Source organism: Trachemys scripta, chromosome 3, assembly GCF_013100865.1.
Source record: "Trachemys scripta elegans isolate TJP31775 chromosome 3, CAS_Tse_1.0, whole genome shotgun sequence".
Classification (NCBI taxonomy): domain Eukaryota; kingdom Metazoa; phylum Chordata; order Testudines; family Emydidae; genus Trachemys; species Trachemys scripta.
The window spans coordinates 4998061-5013389 of record NC_048300.1 but is presented as its reverse complement, the minus strand read 5'-3'; the positions used below and the strand labels follow the sequence as shown (position 1 = coordinate 5013389).

General features: G+C 41.0%; 1 protein-coding gene across 2 annotated transcripts in view; it reads right to left on the bottom strand.

Moving 5' to 3' along the window:
- Window positions 1–15329, bottom strand: part of NPHP1 (nephrocystin 1) — a 33263-nt gene that overhangs the window by 2423 nt on the left and 15511 nt on the right. Inside the window, exons 14-19 of one of the 2 annotated variants that reach the window (XM_034764019.1) lie at window positions 14648–14737; window positions 13830–13912; window positions 10989–11065; window positions 9370–9469; window positions 7571–7683; window positions 1076–1149 (exon numbers count right to left, since the gene is read on the bottom strand). In XM_034764019.1, coding sequence (XP_034619910.1) covers window positions 1076–1149; window positions 7571–7683; window positions 9370–9469; window positions 10989–11065; window positions 13830–13912; window positions 14648–14737 — 537 coding nt within the window. The remainder of the gene's footprint in view (window positions 1–1075; window positions 1150–7570; window positions 7684–9369; window positions 9470–10988; window positions 11066–13829; window positions 13913–14647; window positions 14738–15329) is intronic. The other variant, XM_034764020.1, reaches the window with a different exon arrangement.

Genomic DNA, 15329 nt, shown 5'->3' with positions numbered 1-15329 from the left:
GACTGCTGGACCAAATTGTATAGAAACCCCCCAAAGTTGCCCCTAACTAGTTAGAACCCCATTAAAAATGATCTAAGGTAAATCATTTTTTAGAAAACAATTCTAACACAGTTTGGGCCTTCTTCAGACTGGGTTTCCAAACAGTGTTATAACATTTAACTTTGGTTCCTTAATTTGGACTGAGGTGAGTGTAGACAAGGAGAAAAACTGAAGACTAAAAATATTTTTTTTTTAATTTAAAACATTTAAATTGTGACAATTTAAATCAATTCAATTATTTGCAAATTTTTAATTTGCAACCTTATTTTTGAGGAACATCAACTATGTGGCTGAACAGGAAATGTTTCTGCTAAGATGATTAGCAGCCAACTTGCTTAATACCACTTCAAGATGATCAGGGCAGTTCACATCTCAGAGGTACTACTACAGTGTGTCTGCAGACTCAGGAAGACAGCAGTGCATTGGTTTACATCTGCAAGGTTATATTTACAACTACACAGGTTTAATATTTTTTATTGAAACCCCACATTTGCAGATAACATTGGAATGCCAAATACTTTCTGATGCCACAAAAATCTTCATTTTACTTGGTGAGCTTGTCCATTTCTCTGACAGAAGAACACTTGTTTAATACTGGTTGAATTTAATCAGTTAACAAATTGTGAAAAGCAGTAAGTATGGGAAAAAAAGATGTTAGTAAAATTAAATGTCTGCTTTTAAACTGTACTATTTCAATTCATTTGTTCAGTTCTTTCCTTGTAAATAGTTCACCCCTGTCCCCCTCCCAAAAGAATCTTCCTCCAGACACTATGGGGAAATTTTAAAGTAGTATTTATACATCTTTATGCTTTGCTTCTATCACATTTACTCATTTACATCATAATTAAGGAAGGCAATCAAATACAAGAGGAATGCAGGCTCATCGAATCTGCACAAGCTTGAAAGAACTTGTAGTTTCTCTGTCATTTGCTTTTTCCATTTACTACAGACAAGACAACAAAAAAACCCACACCAAATCACGTGTAATACCTTAAAAGCCTAGAAGTGTCATATCAATATACGATGTATTACATACCCTAAGTGCATCCATAAGGTCAGGCTGCTCCATGAGTTTGGGGAAAGTTGCTAAAATAGGATTACTGATTAAATCTGAAATGGAAAACAATTATCTCTATTATGCTTAATGAGATTTTAAATAAGCTTACAATTACATCAGCACTAAAAATGACTCAAAATTTCAGCGTTAATAAAATATCATTGCACTTTCTTTGAACACAACGTAAACTATTGTACTGTTCTATTTTATCCACATTTTAAAGGTGAAATATTCAAGGTTTAGTAAATATTATTAATTTACCATTATCAAAGTGTATCAGGAAAATGAAACAACATTGAATACTTTTTATAAAGTTTAATAGACATTTAAAACTGCCTAATTCAGGAGTATTCATTATTTAAAAAAAATATACAAATAACTTTTACATAACTCTGAACAACATCCATCCTGCTTTGTTTTTCCTACACAGAAAAAGATATAATGAGATCCATTGCTTGGAAGCTGAACCTAGAAAAATTTAGACTAGAAAAATAAATAGTTACTTACCTTCCGTAACTGTTGTTCTTCGACTTGTGTTGCACACGTCCATCCCACTGTAGGTGCATGCGTGCCTCATGCACAGTTATGGGAGAACATTTTCCCTCAGTCAGGATGGCTTGAGCGCCCTCTGCCACAGTGTGCCACTGCAGAATAACGTGGAGGTGGGCTCGGAGTCTGGCTGGCCAGTGATTGCAGAACAATATGTCCAAAACTGGCATCATTCCTGGACTAATGGGAAATGGCATAACAAGCAGATAAGCATGAACTGATGATCAGGTTGCTGCCTGACAAACGTCTTGAACAGAAACTTGCGCTAGGAAGGCCGCTGATGCTGCTTGTGCTCTAATCAAATGAGCCAATACTCTTGAGGGTGGCGTGATATTAGCTGACTGGCAGCACAACTGAATGCAAAAGGAAATCTAGCAGGAAATCTTCAGAGTGGAAACCGATTTGCTGTTCACCCTGTCTGCAATTCCAACAAACAACTGAGGACCAAAATGGTTCGGTGCGGTCCCAGTAGAAAGCCAATGCTCTTCTCACATCCAACGAATGAAGCTTTTGCTCATCTGTGTGCATATGAGGCTTGTGGAAGAACATTGGCAAATAAATTTCCTGGTTCATGTGGAAATTGGAAGCCACTTTTGTCAAGAATTTCGGGTGAGGGCATAAGTAAACTCTGTTCTTATGGGCAACCGGGTATGAAGGTCCTGAGACCAAGACTCTGAGTTTGCCCACTCCCCTTGTGAGGTTATTGGAAGCAGAAACACCACTTTCATAGAGAGGTGGAGTAGGGAGTATGTCACAAGAGCTTCAAAGGGAGGCCGCATTAACTTTGTTACCGTGAGGTTGGGATCCCATGGCAGAACAGGTTGTTGAACCAGAGGATATAATCCGTGCAGCCCTTTTAGAAATCTGATTGTTTTTTTCCAGCCCCATAACTATCTATTACCCAGTGTACGGTGAAATGCTGAAATAGCTGCCAAATGTACTTTAATGGAACTAACTGATAGGCCTTGATGGTTTTGGTGCAATAGATAATCCACAATGTGGTTAATGGAAGTCTGCCTTGAACCAGACAGTTTCCATTTGGCCAAATAAGTACACCTAGTTGAAGGCTTTCTGCTCTTCAGAAGCACCTCCTGAATGTTTTTCGAGCAAGTCACTTTTAGTGGTGTTAGCCATGAAGCATCCACGCCATCAAGTGGAGGGCCTGTTGGTTGGGATGGAGAAAGCAGCTGTGGTCCTGCGAAATCACGTCTGAATCTAATGAGAGAGGTGAAAGAGGCCTCACCAACAATGCTAACTGGGTCAAGAGTCAATGCTGGCAAGGCCACACTGGTGCTGTTAGATTGAGGCAAGCATGATCCTACCTGGCCTTGAATAGAACTCCGTATAGTAATGGTTTTGGAGGACAGGCATACAGCAGGGAGTTTCTCCATGATAGCAGGGAGTTTCTCCATGATAGCAGGAAAGCATCCATCAAAGATGCAGGGCTGTGACCCCCTTGTGAGCAGAACTGATGGCATTTTCTGTTGGTCTTTGTTGTAAACAGGTCCACTTGGGGAATTCCCGCAGCTGGAAGATGGACCTGGCCATGTCTGGATGCAGCACCCACTTGTGGTGAGTGGAGAAAGAACTGCCTAGGTGACCTGCCAGTGTGTTCTACTCTCTCAGGTGGTAAATCACTTTGAGGTAATGGAATTAGTTATGCAGATCTCCCAGAGTAGAACGGTATTGTCCATTAACACTAGCACATTTTTTCCCAGAATATTTGGGCGGAAGGCTGAACAGGGTAGACAGATAGCACATAGTTCCCAGAGGTTTTTATGAGCCCTCAGCTCCTGTGAGGACCATAGCCCTTGGGTTTGTAGGGTTCCAATATGTGCCACCAAGCCAGGGATGAGGCATCTGTGATCAGTGTGAGCACCAGCTGCAGAAGAACAAAGGGGGTTCCCACACTAATATTCTGAGGGCCTGTCCACCAATCCAGGGAGGACAAAACTACCTCTGGAATGTGAATCACTTTGTCTAAACGATGTCAACAGGGGGCATACACTGACGCTAGCCATCCTTGAGGCCTCCTGAGGTAAAGGCTGGCATGCTGTACCACATACATACATGCTGCCATATGCCCCAGAAGTCTGAGACAAGTGCGCATTGTGGTAATGAGATGCACTTTTCGATGCAATAATAGGTCTTGGAGAGTTTGGAACCTTTATGGGGCACGAACGATCTGGCTCGTGTAGCATCCAGTAGTGTTCTGATAAACTCTATCCTTTGCACAGGTTCTAGAATTGATTTGTCCTGAGTAATACCTCCAGTGCATTGAAGGTCAACTGAATGATGGCCATGTTGGACAGAACTTGAGATTCGGACCTGCCCCTTACTAGCCAGTGTCCCAGGTAGGGAAAGACATAGATTCCCAATCTCCTTCGATATGCAGCTACCGGCACCACGCATTTCATGAAAGATATTGCCTCACCCATCTTCTCTCTCTCACATCCTGGGACCAACACAGCTACAACTCCACTGCATAAAGCAGTTCTTGGTGAGCCCTGTAATGCTCTGGCAGGGGAGAATGGCTCACCATCCCTACAGCCTCACCTGTGAAGGAGGATGAAGACGCTGCGGCAATGGCTGATCTGCTTCTGCTGCAGGAGGAGCTGTCTGAGCAACTTCCAGTTGCTTGCTGCTGGGCATTGGGGAACACTGTGTGCAGTGCTGATGATCTCTGGGCACCCTCGAAGAAGCCAACTCAGACGGATGAGGAGAGGTCCTAGCAGGGGGAGAGACACCTCATGGCATCCAGAATATGGTGGGGGTGGGCCCCATAGCTGTGCCGGCCACTGCCCCTTACTGGGACTGTTGAGACATCCATGGACCCCACAGCTCAGATGGAGGATAAGCTTCCTGTCTGGTATGGGACACAAAAGATCCCACTTCAGAATCTGATGACGATGACTGAGTGCTGTGACTATGGTGGAGCTGAACCCGTGTGGACAGGAGACAGGTAAATCAAAGCTGGAGATGGCTCTACCAGGGATATTAACAGCGGCTTGCCCCTGGACAATACCAGCCTCCTAGGCACTGGAAGCTGCATTGGTACTGCATGTTTCTGCGGGGCTGGTGCAGGGATTACACTTGCTGATACCAGCTGAAACCCTTCTTGCATTACTAGGGACACTGGTACCGAGAGGGCATCTAGATTTCTGGCGGCAGCATAGGCTTCCGGTGTCGTCAGTACTGGAACTGGATCCTGAGTGTGATTAATAGAAATTTCAGGGGTTGGCTTTGATGGACCTGACCCAGGTTCCAGAGTCACCTAACCCCCTTTGCAGGAGAGGAGCACTCTGGGGAATGCGTTCCCTCAGAGTCCCGTGCAGGGGCCCTGCTTTTAGCGGGCCTTGGTACCAAAAGTCTTGCTGAGAGAGGTACCATGTCTTTGGCAGCTCTGTCTCTCCCCTTTGGTACCAGAGACACTGAACGTGGAGCTGAAGACATCTCGGGAGTCGTACTAGGCGCTGATGCCCCTCTCAGAGAATGCTCTGAACACGACAGCTTCAATGGAGGGCGAAGTGCTGTCTCCATAAGGAGACACTTAAGCCTCACTGCTGTATTTTTTTTTGACCGCAGCGTATACCCTCTACAAACGTAACACTTGTGACAGACGTGGGCCTCCCCCAAAACTTTAGGCAGCTGGGGTGTGGATTACTGACCAGCATCAGTCTGGCACAGAACGAGCAGGACTTGAACCCTGGGGAGCAAGGCATGGCTCTGGTCCTGAAAACCAAATCTGGTCCAAAATGCACCTAGCAGCTAAAAGCCTACTTTTAAAAGCCTACACTACCACTAACTGTATACTAAATAAACTCACTCCTAAGCATTCAACGAGAAAGACACTATAAACAAAGAGTGAGAGAGATAAACTTGCAACAGCAAGAGTGGACGCACTCCTACAGGCACTGGCGATAGAAAGAACTGAGGGGTGGCTCTGCCCTCTTATATCGGCGCGCGTGGCGACAGAGGGGTTCAACCCACCCCAACAGGTACTACTGAGGGGAAAAGTTCTCTGAGAACTGTGCACAAGGCACACACACACACCTACACTGGAATGGACATGTGCAATCACTCAAAGAAGAATAAGGCAGAAACTTTTAACAGTAAGAGTAATTGACCACTGGAACAACTTATTAAGGATGTGGAGGATTCTCCATCACTTGGAGTCTCTAATCAAGAGACTGTGTCTTTCCAAAAGGCATGCTATTGCTCAAACTGAAGTTATGAGTTATTGCAGGAATCACAGTGTGAGATTCTCTGGGCAGGTAAGTAGGAGGTCACATTCAACGATCACAATGGTCCCTTTTGGCCTTAAAAATCCAATAATCTACTAAATGAGTTTATCTTCAGAGTCTAAGTTAATATAATAATAATAAGAAGAGGTTATTTATGCTAAAAATTAAAGAAAGGGTCTTATTTTCAGACGTGCTGAGTATCCACAACGCAGATTACCTCTCTGGAAGCCATGATGGGAATTATGACTTTGAGCATCTTTGAAAATTAAACGTATTTGGATACCCAAATATGAACTAGAAATGTTGGCTTAATTTTATTGGTACGAGCACTACAGAAGTCCTTACCCTGGGAGTAGACTGTACATTATTTAGAAAGTCTAGGGGGGAGATAGAGAAGAAAGACCAAGAATTCTTCAGATAGCCTCATTCTAAAGTATGAATAAATATCAACCTACTACACCATGGTTAAAACTCGTAATGTATTATATTGTGGCTTTTTAAACAGTCACAATTAGAGAACACAGTAAAATTGTTATACTTTTACTGAAAGGAATATGTCTGAACCTGTATCTATTAAGACTAATTGATTTTATTCTTTCTGCTGTCAGACATAGGTTTTAAGAGCTCCTCCTCTCCTCTGCCTACCCTCATGATTAGGGAAACGGGAGAAGAATTATTAACCATAACGATAGAACCATTCTCCCGTTCACTTGCAGATATCATGAGAATATACACATCAAAAATGAACAAGTTAGGTTTGGACCCTGGCAGTTAAAGGCACTCGTAAACACTTTCAAGAGTGAAAAAAGCCCTCCTTTAGAGACATTCACTATCATGCTGTACACTACAAACATGCATACTCAGCTTTGTTAAAGCATTGTAGCAGAATTTGGAGATAACCTGGAAACACAGGGAATGCAACATCGGGATTCTGAGTGATGAGGAATTCCTAACTCCTCAGTGAATGTTTGTTGCAACACTTGTGGCCCTTATTCACCAAATACTTCTTTTTCAAAATAATTTTTTATAGTAGACTTTTACACTTCACTGAAAACAAAACTATGCTTGCAATGTTTGCATTCCACTGTGAGAACTTTAGTCAAATATGACAACTCGTTTGATGTAAGTTAAAATATTACTAGCCTGAAATACAAAGAAATACTTAATAAACTTTAAAAAAAGACTCTTGAGTAGAAACAAGGGATTCACTAAAAATGGCTGAGGGAGAAGAGGTTTCATTCAGTTTCCACTGGAAACTGCAAATGAAGTTCCTCCAGACTGAATGGTTATAGAATGTCTATACACTCTAGATACAGTGTGCTACTTTCATTCATACTTCTGAAAATTGGAACATGTAGGTAAAACTGCATAAGACGGCAAGAAATATAAGGCAGTTAACACACTGGGCCCCAGATCTTTCTTAAACTGGAGTTAATGACAAATGATTCCATTACAAAAACAACACACTGCCATCCTAATTGGCTGAGATCTATTATATTCTGCAAATCTTTAAACTTTTTAGAAAAGTAAAATCTATACAAACTTGGGTGCATATATTGTGCTAGGCCTAACTTCTAGTAATTCTGGAAATATTCTCTTCCTGAAAAAGTGACCAGAAGCCGAGAGTACCAACACTACCTTTTCCCATCTGACTCTTTTTCACCAGAACAACAATTCTTACCAGCACTTTGCATGCTTATTCTGTCCTTCAGCAGCACATCACTGAGAATTTGTCGATAAAATATCAAGAGATGAATGTAGCACATACTGCCAATTAATGTTTCTGGTAGCAGACTGTTAGAAAGAGAAATAAAAAGTTATAGATTTGTTTCCAAAACAACTCATGCAATGCATTCCCATAAGGTGGAAAACATATTACAGCCATATCAATGTATGTGAATAAACATATATTATATGAAGTTACAGGTTCACAAAGCCATCACTATGATCATGTGCTTTATGCATAGACTGTGAGAAGCAGTTCGGTGCCACCAATAAATGACTCTGACTGTTTAAAGCAGGAAAAAATTGAAAGCTAGTCAAAAGCATTGTGAGTTTGATTGTGTAAATGGAAGAACAGTCATTAAAATGCACGTCTAATTTCAGATTTTCCCCAGGCAGCAATATATTTAAACTCTACACAGGAGACACTTTGGAGAGACTAAATTGTTCTTTAAAGGGTCTGATTCTTCTGATGAAGTCCATGGCAAAACACCCATTGATTACAAAGGGGGAGGATCAAGCCTTAATTGCCAAATCAGTTTATATAGCAACTGCTGCAGTATTGCCAGTCTAAATTCAGATCCCACTCTTAAAGAAGCTTACTCTCCAATACAAAGTATAAAGTATGTACGAATCTTGAAATAGTAACCATGTACATTCTAAGGGCCAAAGGAGTTCTCCATGTGCCTATGTTTAATTCACACACATGCCACATGCTGACCTTTCCCAAGGCACCAAAAAATATTCTCTTGACTTCCAAAGTCTGGGCCAGATCTTCAGTTGGTGTAAATAGCCTTGGCTCCCCTAGCTTCAACCCGATATAAACCCAAAGACTTGTATCAAGTTTGAATCCTTAAGTGCCTCCAGTTTCACACTTTGGGGGAAGGGGCTAAAGAACTCTAGTCCTTCAAACAGAACACCCCAACTCTGTACTTCCAGAAGCAAAGCAGAATGTGAAGCCAATTGTTCTCTATATCATAGTGATGCCACCAAGTAAGCCACCGTATCTTCTGTTTTATAGGAGAGTGTATTTGGCCACTTTCTTCCATTAATGCCACTCCCATTTTTTAGATTCTCCACTGAATCTGTTCTAGGGAAGGAGGATCTTGTCTTGAGAGAAAAATCACAGTGGGCCAATAATATGTGATAAGTCACTATCAACATTTGTAGGGTTGCTAAGGAAATTAATCTTAAGGGAGCTAACTTCCTTGATTCCTCATCCTTTGCGGTGGTCTTGTGAGTTCTTTCTGGTCCTGCTTTCATTAGCAGGTGACTCCACCATGATCATTATATAACCCTGTACCACACATTCAGTTCTTTGAGGGGAACATACGTAGCGTCAATGGTCACTGTTTTCTATAGAGATTACACTTCTGGAGTAAGCACTCTCTCCACTAGGGGACCTATAAAGAGGAAGGATGCTCTTGTACTTAAGGCAGTGGACAAGGTCTCGGGAGCTAGCTTCAGTTCCCAGTTCTTTAGTTTTCCTGTGTGACCTCAGGGAAGTCACTCAATCTGCCTGATAACAATACTTGCCCCACTCATGAATTGTATGGTTTGATTAACATTTGTGGAATATGTGTTTATATTATGGTGATTGAGGCTATATAAGTACATAGAGAGCTTTCGAAAACAAAAAACACAGACAATACTTGGTGATCAACTTTTTCCAGTTATGCATTACATTAGAATTGATCCACTGACACAAATTGTCATGGACAGATCTTCACGTTATTTTTACACACATAGAACACTTACTTCAGGATGCCTTTTGATCGTGTGCTTAATGATCTCAGTTTCACTAGAAGTTGAGGCTGTTTCTTCAGTGTTATCATCTGATGGAAAACACCACTGCTTGCTTAAGACATAAACAGTTGAAATTAGCTTCAAAACATCTGTTTTCATTTTTGATGTTTGAGTACTATAAAATGAGAAGGCACATTTAAATATGCACATGCCAAAGTGAAGCTAAGTTTCCAAGTCCACTTTTCAAGCATGAAAAGGAAACTTCCTTTCTGATTCTGAACCAAGAAAAAAAATCATTTAAAATTAGCACATTCTGAAGTCAACGTCTCCTAAGTGCACTTGCATAAACTCATGATCTAGGCAGCAAGTACCAAAGAACTTTTTTCTGATTTGTTTTAAATATATCCGTAGCCTTGGGTGCATCTTATGCTTGAGAGAGGCATAGCACACAGTGTTTATCTATGAAGAAAAGCTTGGCACCAGTGTATGATTTTTCAGTCAAAGTAGAGACATATGCTCTTTCAGCCTGTTGATCCGGCCCTTGAAACAATGCTGAGAAGGGGAGGGGCAAATGAGATAGAACAAAGAAAGAGAAGAGCAGGTCATTGGTTTGGAGGGAGTCAGGCGAGGCCGAGGTTGTCCACACCCTGCAACAACAAGCACCTCTGGCAAATTGGGCTTATCACAGCGAAGGAGGAACACTGGGGGCACCCCTGGGTTAAAATATCGACAGTGCATCATTTGAACCCACTTACGGTGAAATTTCATTTACTGCAATGGAGGATATGCCCACACACACACTACATATTCCATAACAAGTAACTTATTTAAGGCTGCTAAGTGCAATTCAAGAAACAATACACTATTGTACGCATCCATTTAAACAAACAAACAAACAAACAAACCTCAGCCATTAAAAATCATGGAACTCTTAAGACAAGGTAAGAGTAACATCGACCTAAACAATTATGACACCAGCCAATGTTAACATCAAATTCACTCAGACACATAAACAGAAGAATTCTCCTAGCCAGCACCCAAACAACCTCTCTCCGCCCCTTCATTGTGGTACTATTTAAAGGATAATTTAATGGAAGCTGGGTTGTGCCCTCCACTGCTAAGGTCCACTGAAGAGAATCAGGGCATGGACAGCTTATTTGGAAGGATATGTTATAAAAGAAAAAGTTTGCCATCTCTTTGAGGTAACCACATTTTGGTGTGAGTTGAAGCCAAGTCTGAATAATGTGGGTTATCACAAAAAAGTGGCAATAAAAATCCATCATCGTCTTGCCACATATTTGTTTTATTACCCGTCTCTTCCTGCTCGTCTCCATCTGAAGGACATAACTGTAGATACTATAGATAATGCTGATAATACATTGGCATGAATGACGATCAGTAACAAGTTTAGAATAAAGTCAATTTCCTCATTGTTTGTAAAAGGAAGCTGTTTATGAGCTCATGCCCGCTCGTTTCCCTCTCCCTGCGATTTGCCAAAGGGACTCTGAATGTCAAGCATAGTTACACGCTCTACTCAGAACCTCAGAGGATTTATAAGCTTGCAAGGTTGCAAAATACAGTAACCAATTGTTGTGTCATTTCATTTATGTAATGTACATGTGGAACTGTACCTCTTCTTGATATTGATGGGTCCACCTCAACACCCCGCTCATAGGGTGTGCCACCATTCAAAAGAAGCTCGTATGTCCTGTAAATAAACAGTAATGTACTTTAATAAACATAATCAGGGGAAATGAAAACAATAGCATCACTTTTATCTGAAAATGAAAACTGGATCTCTTTTCTTTAAAAATAAGAGTGATCTTTGCTTTATTATTAATATTTTAATAGGAGCTGATTTTGCTTAATCACTCACAACAGTTGAAACTCAAGAAGCAAGCCTGAAGATTCTCTTTTACAGTAACAAATGAGCCACATTTCAAAACAAGTACTAGCAATAATTCTCTTAAATGCAAGTCCAATAGTGTTGTTTAAAATGAAATATAACAAAAAATTCATCATGTTTTCGTTCCCAAAAACCTGTATTTCTGCAGTCTGAACAAAGGTCTCTTCTCACTCACATTTTCATAAATTGCAGTCTTCATCTTGTGTCAATTGTATTTGTTCATTCAAACCGCAACCAAAGGTATGTATAAAATACATTTTAATAATGTGAAACTGATTGTGTTGACACTGCTCAATCATTCAGAGATGACATTTCTAATGGACAATTCTAGACTCAACTTTCTGACATTTCTCATGTTTCAATACATTTGGTAACTTAACAGGCACAAGATTTCTGCTCACTTACTACTTGATACTTCTACTACTACTTGAGAAATTTTAAAATTTTTATTACTTAGGCTCCTAAATCCACACTGACTTTGGTGCCTAAAGTCAATCTCCTGAATCCATATTTAATTTAGGCATCTAAATGTTAATTCATGAGTCAAACTTTAGCCATCAAAGCTTGAAAGTTTTCATCCTGAAGATAAACACGAAATCAACAACTGAAATTACTTGGTCCTGCTAGTGAAGGCAGGTGGCTGGACTCAATGACCTTTCAAGGTCCCTTCCAGTTCTAGGAGATAGGATATCTCCATTAATTTATTTTAATTTATAATTTATTTATAAATTAGACCAAAGTATTACAGCCCACAGAAGACTACACCATTATGTGCCACAGGCAGAGCATAGAAGGGACCAAGGCCAATGGCACAAAAGTGATTAAGTTAGATATACCTAGAAAATCCTGGCACATGACCCACACCAACACTCTGCAGAGGAAGGCAAAAAAACTCCCCGGTCACTGCCAATCTCATCTGGGGGGAAATTTCTTCCTGACTGTAAGGATCCGCAGACTGGAACCCAGGTTTGCAGAACCTGAGACGGCTAACGTTCTCACGATGCCACTGGGAGGCCATGTAGAGCCCTAGCCAGGGAGCATAGGGATAGGAGCCACAGGAAGTACTGTACTGCCCAAAGAATCCAGAGTGGCAATACTCTGCAGACCTCTGATTGGCCAATCGCACTATTTAACCTTGGAGGGTGCCCCAGGAAGCTGTCTGGCCAATCCACACAGACGTCTGGCCTGGTGCAACTCCAGACCTCACCTCATCTCCTGATCTCCAGTCTCCGACCCCAGCTCAACTCGAACTCTTGCCTCTTGACTCCAGCCGGAGCTATCTCTGATGCCAGACTGACTCTGATTCCAACACTTGCTTATGGAACCCGGTCTTAGCGATTCCCCAACCCCTGCTCACCAACTACATTTCTTGATGTGTGAACCCCAGCTAAGCTGTGACTGCTGAGCCAGACTGCCCTCACCCTGGTCCCCTACACTGACCCCACTTATGGTGATCAGTTAGCCCCAGAGCATGTGACCAAGAACCAGCCTGCCAAGCATTGAGGGAGAGAGAAATGCTTGATGCCATCTCAGAGCCATGACACACCCTGCCCAGTGTTCCATCTCCAGCTGTGGCCATCTCTGATCCTTCAAAGGAAGGAGACCAAAAAACCCAGAATACATTGTGGGGGATAGAGGGAAAGAATCCCTACAGGTGGCTGGCTGAAGCCCTGAAGCATAAGCTTTTGGAATATTAGACATAAACCTGTAAACAAAAGACATAATGATAGGAGCTCAATCTATTCAATTTAACAAAGAGAATGTTAAGGGGTGACTTGATCCCAATTTATAAGTACCTGCATGGGGAACAAAAATTTAAAATAATGGTCTTTTCAGTCCAGCAGACAAAGATTTAACAAGATCCAAAGGCTGGAAGTTGAAGCTAGACAAACTCAGACTGGAAACAAAGTACAGAATTTTAAGTGAGGTTAATTAACCATTGGTACAACTTACCAAGGGCTGAGTGGATTTGCCATCACTGACCATTTTTAAATCAAGATTGGATATTTTTCTGAAACAAATGTTCTAGTTCCAACAGGAATTAATCCAGGGAGGGGGTGCTAAGGACTAGATGATCACAGTGGTCCTTTCTGGCCTTATAGACTATGGATCTATGAAAAAGTTAAAGTGACCAAATTGATTTTCACTGTCTAGGCCAAGATAAATGCAAAAATATAAACTGAGTGTCAATGGGGATTAATACATTGGATTTTAATTTTTTTCCACTTAACCTAATATCTCTGTAGTAAGCTAGATCAAAAACAATCATTTGCAAAATACACTTGCATTCCAGTTTTTGGATACTTAATTTTGAGCCTTTGAGGGGTGGATAGTTAGAACAAAAACATGCTGATTAGAAGTTCCAGCATCACCTGAATATTAGAATCCCAAATCTGATTAACTTTTCTGCAATTAAATACACAGGCCCTTTTATATACTGTTAATACATGTGAAATTCCAGCTCTACTGCTAACTGCAACAAAAATTTGTACATCAAAAATGCAAGCAAAAGTATGAGTTTAAAAAAAAATCCTCATACTCTGAGAGGAAAATACAGCCAACTTACTTGGAAGAAACTGGAATTCCACTGGAGTCGAAGAGTTTTAGAAATGCCCAACCACAGCTTAACTCTCCTCTTTCACCAGTTGACTAGAAAGTAAAAGAAGAATAAAACTTCTTATTCAGACAGCTAAAAATAGAAAACCTAAGAGATGAATGACACTTTGTGGAACCACAGATAAAAGATCTCCCTTAAAAATATGAAAGGTTCCAGAACTATGTAAATATACCTCGAAAATTTCAGGGAATTGGGTACTGATCACAACATTTTTGAGTGTCTTTTGCCCTAACCTTGTGTTTGTTATGTATGTGTTTACATGCAACTAAAAAGTTAAATAGAGATTATGGGCCTGATTTTCAAATAAAGGTTGGGCTGGAAGTAGACAATTGTGCAGCTATTACCACATGAAAATATCTGTCCAATTGTGTGTCTGAAGTTACCCTTAGTCTAGGGTGAACTTAAAAAAATACAAACAACAAATCCACTCACCCACAGGCCTTTGAAATTACATTACCAGACAAACAACAATCACCACCAGTTAAACTGGAGCTGAGGTTGAGAATTCATAACAGTAATTTAAAAGTTACAAAACCTTACAAAAATGTTGTAATTATAAAAAACAAGCTTTAGAAAGCCAGGAAATGCAAAGATAAGATTAATTCTAAAGAAAGCAAGACATTAAAGACTTGCCTACACAGCGCCAGCAAAGCACACTGGGTTAACATGACTAGGTTAACACAAACTAGGTACCTTTCAGAGCACACCGGCAGGGTCTACATGGGGAGGGTAGAGTGCAACACATTACTGCACTTCACATATCTCACCCCTCTGGCATACTTTGCTGCACCATGTAGACAAGCCCTCAATAAGGAAATGCATAGTTGTAAAGCCTCCAAACAACCTTTAGTGATGCGCTGAGAAAAAAAAGTAATTGAGTGAAGCTTATCAATCTATAACAACCATTTTTATGATATCAGTGACCACAAACACTAGAATATTTTACTTGTAATGGAGGCGGCGTTGCTTGGTGGTTAGAACACTGGACTGGGACTCAGGACTCCTCCATCACTGGAGGAGCTCCATCACTGGCCTGCTGGGTGACCCTGGGGGAGTCACTTTGCCTCTCTGTGCCTCAGTTTCCCCATGTGTAAAATGGAGATACTGATCCCTACCTTCTCTGTAATGTGCTTTGAAATCAACAGATGGAAAGTGCTATACAAGAGCTAGGTATTATTAAGACCAACAGGGTGTTTGCACAAACTCTAGCCCTTGTACAACCATATTCTAGCCACACATCCTTAATGAAATCCTGACTAGACAAATAGCATAATGAAGGCCATCATTCCCCAACAGGCCCCTCCAGACCACCAATGATCAAAAGACACAGAGCTAGTCTATTTATATATACAATTCTCCTAGACCTAGACCATGAAATTATACCTGCTACAGGGGAAAAATCACAGTTAATGTGGTGACTCAGCAAAGCGGGACTATATGACTCATGTT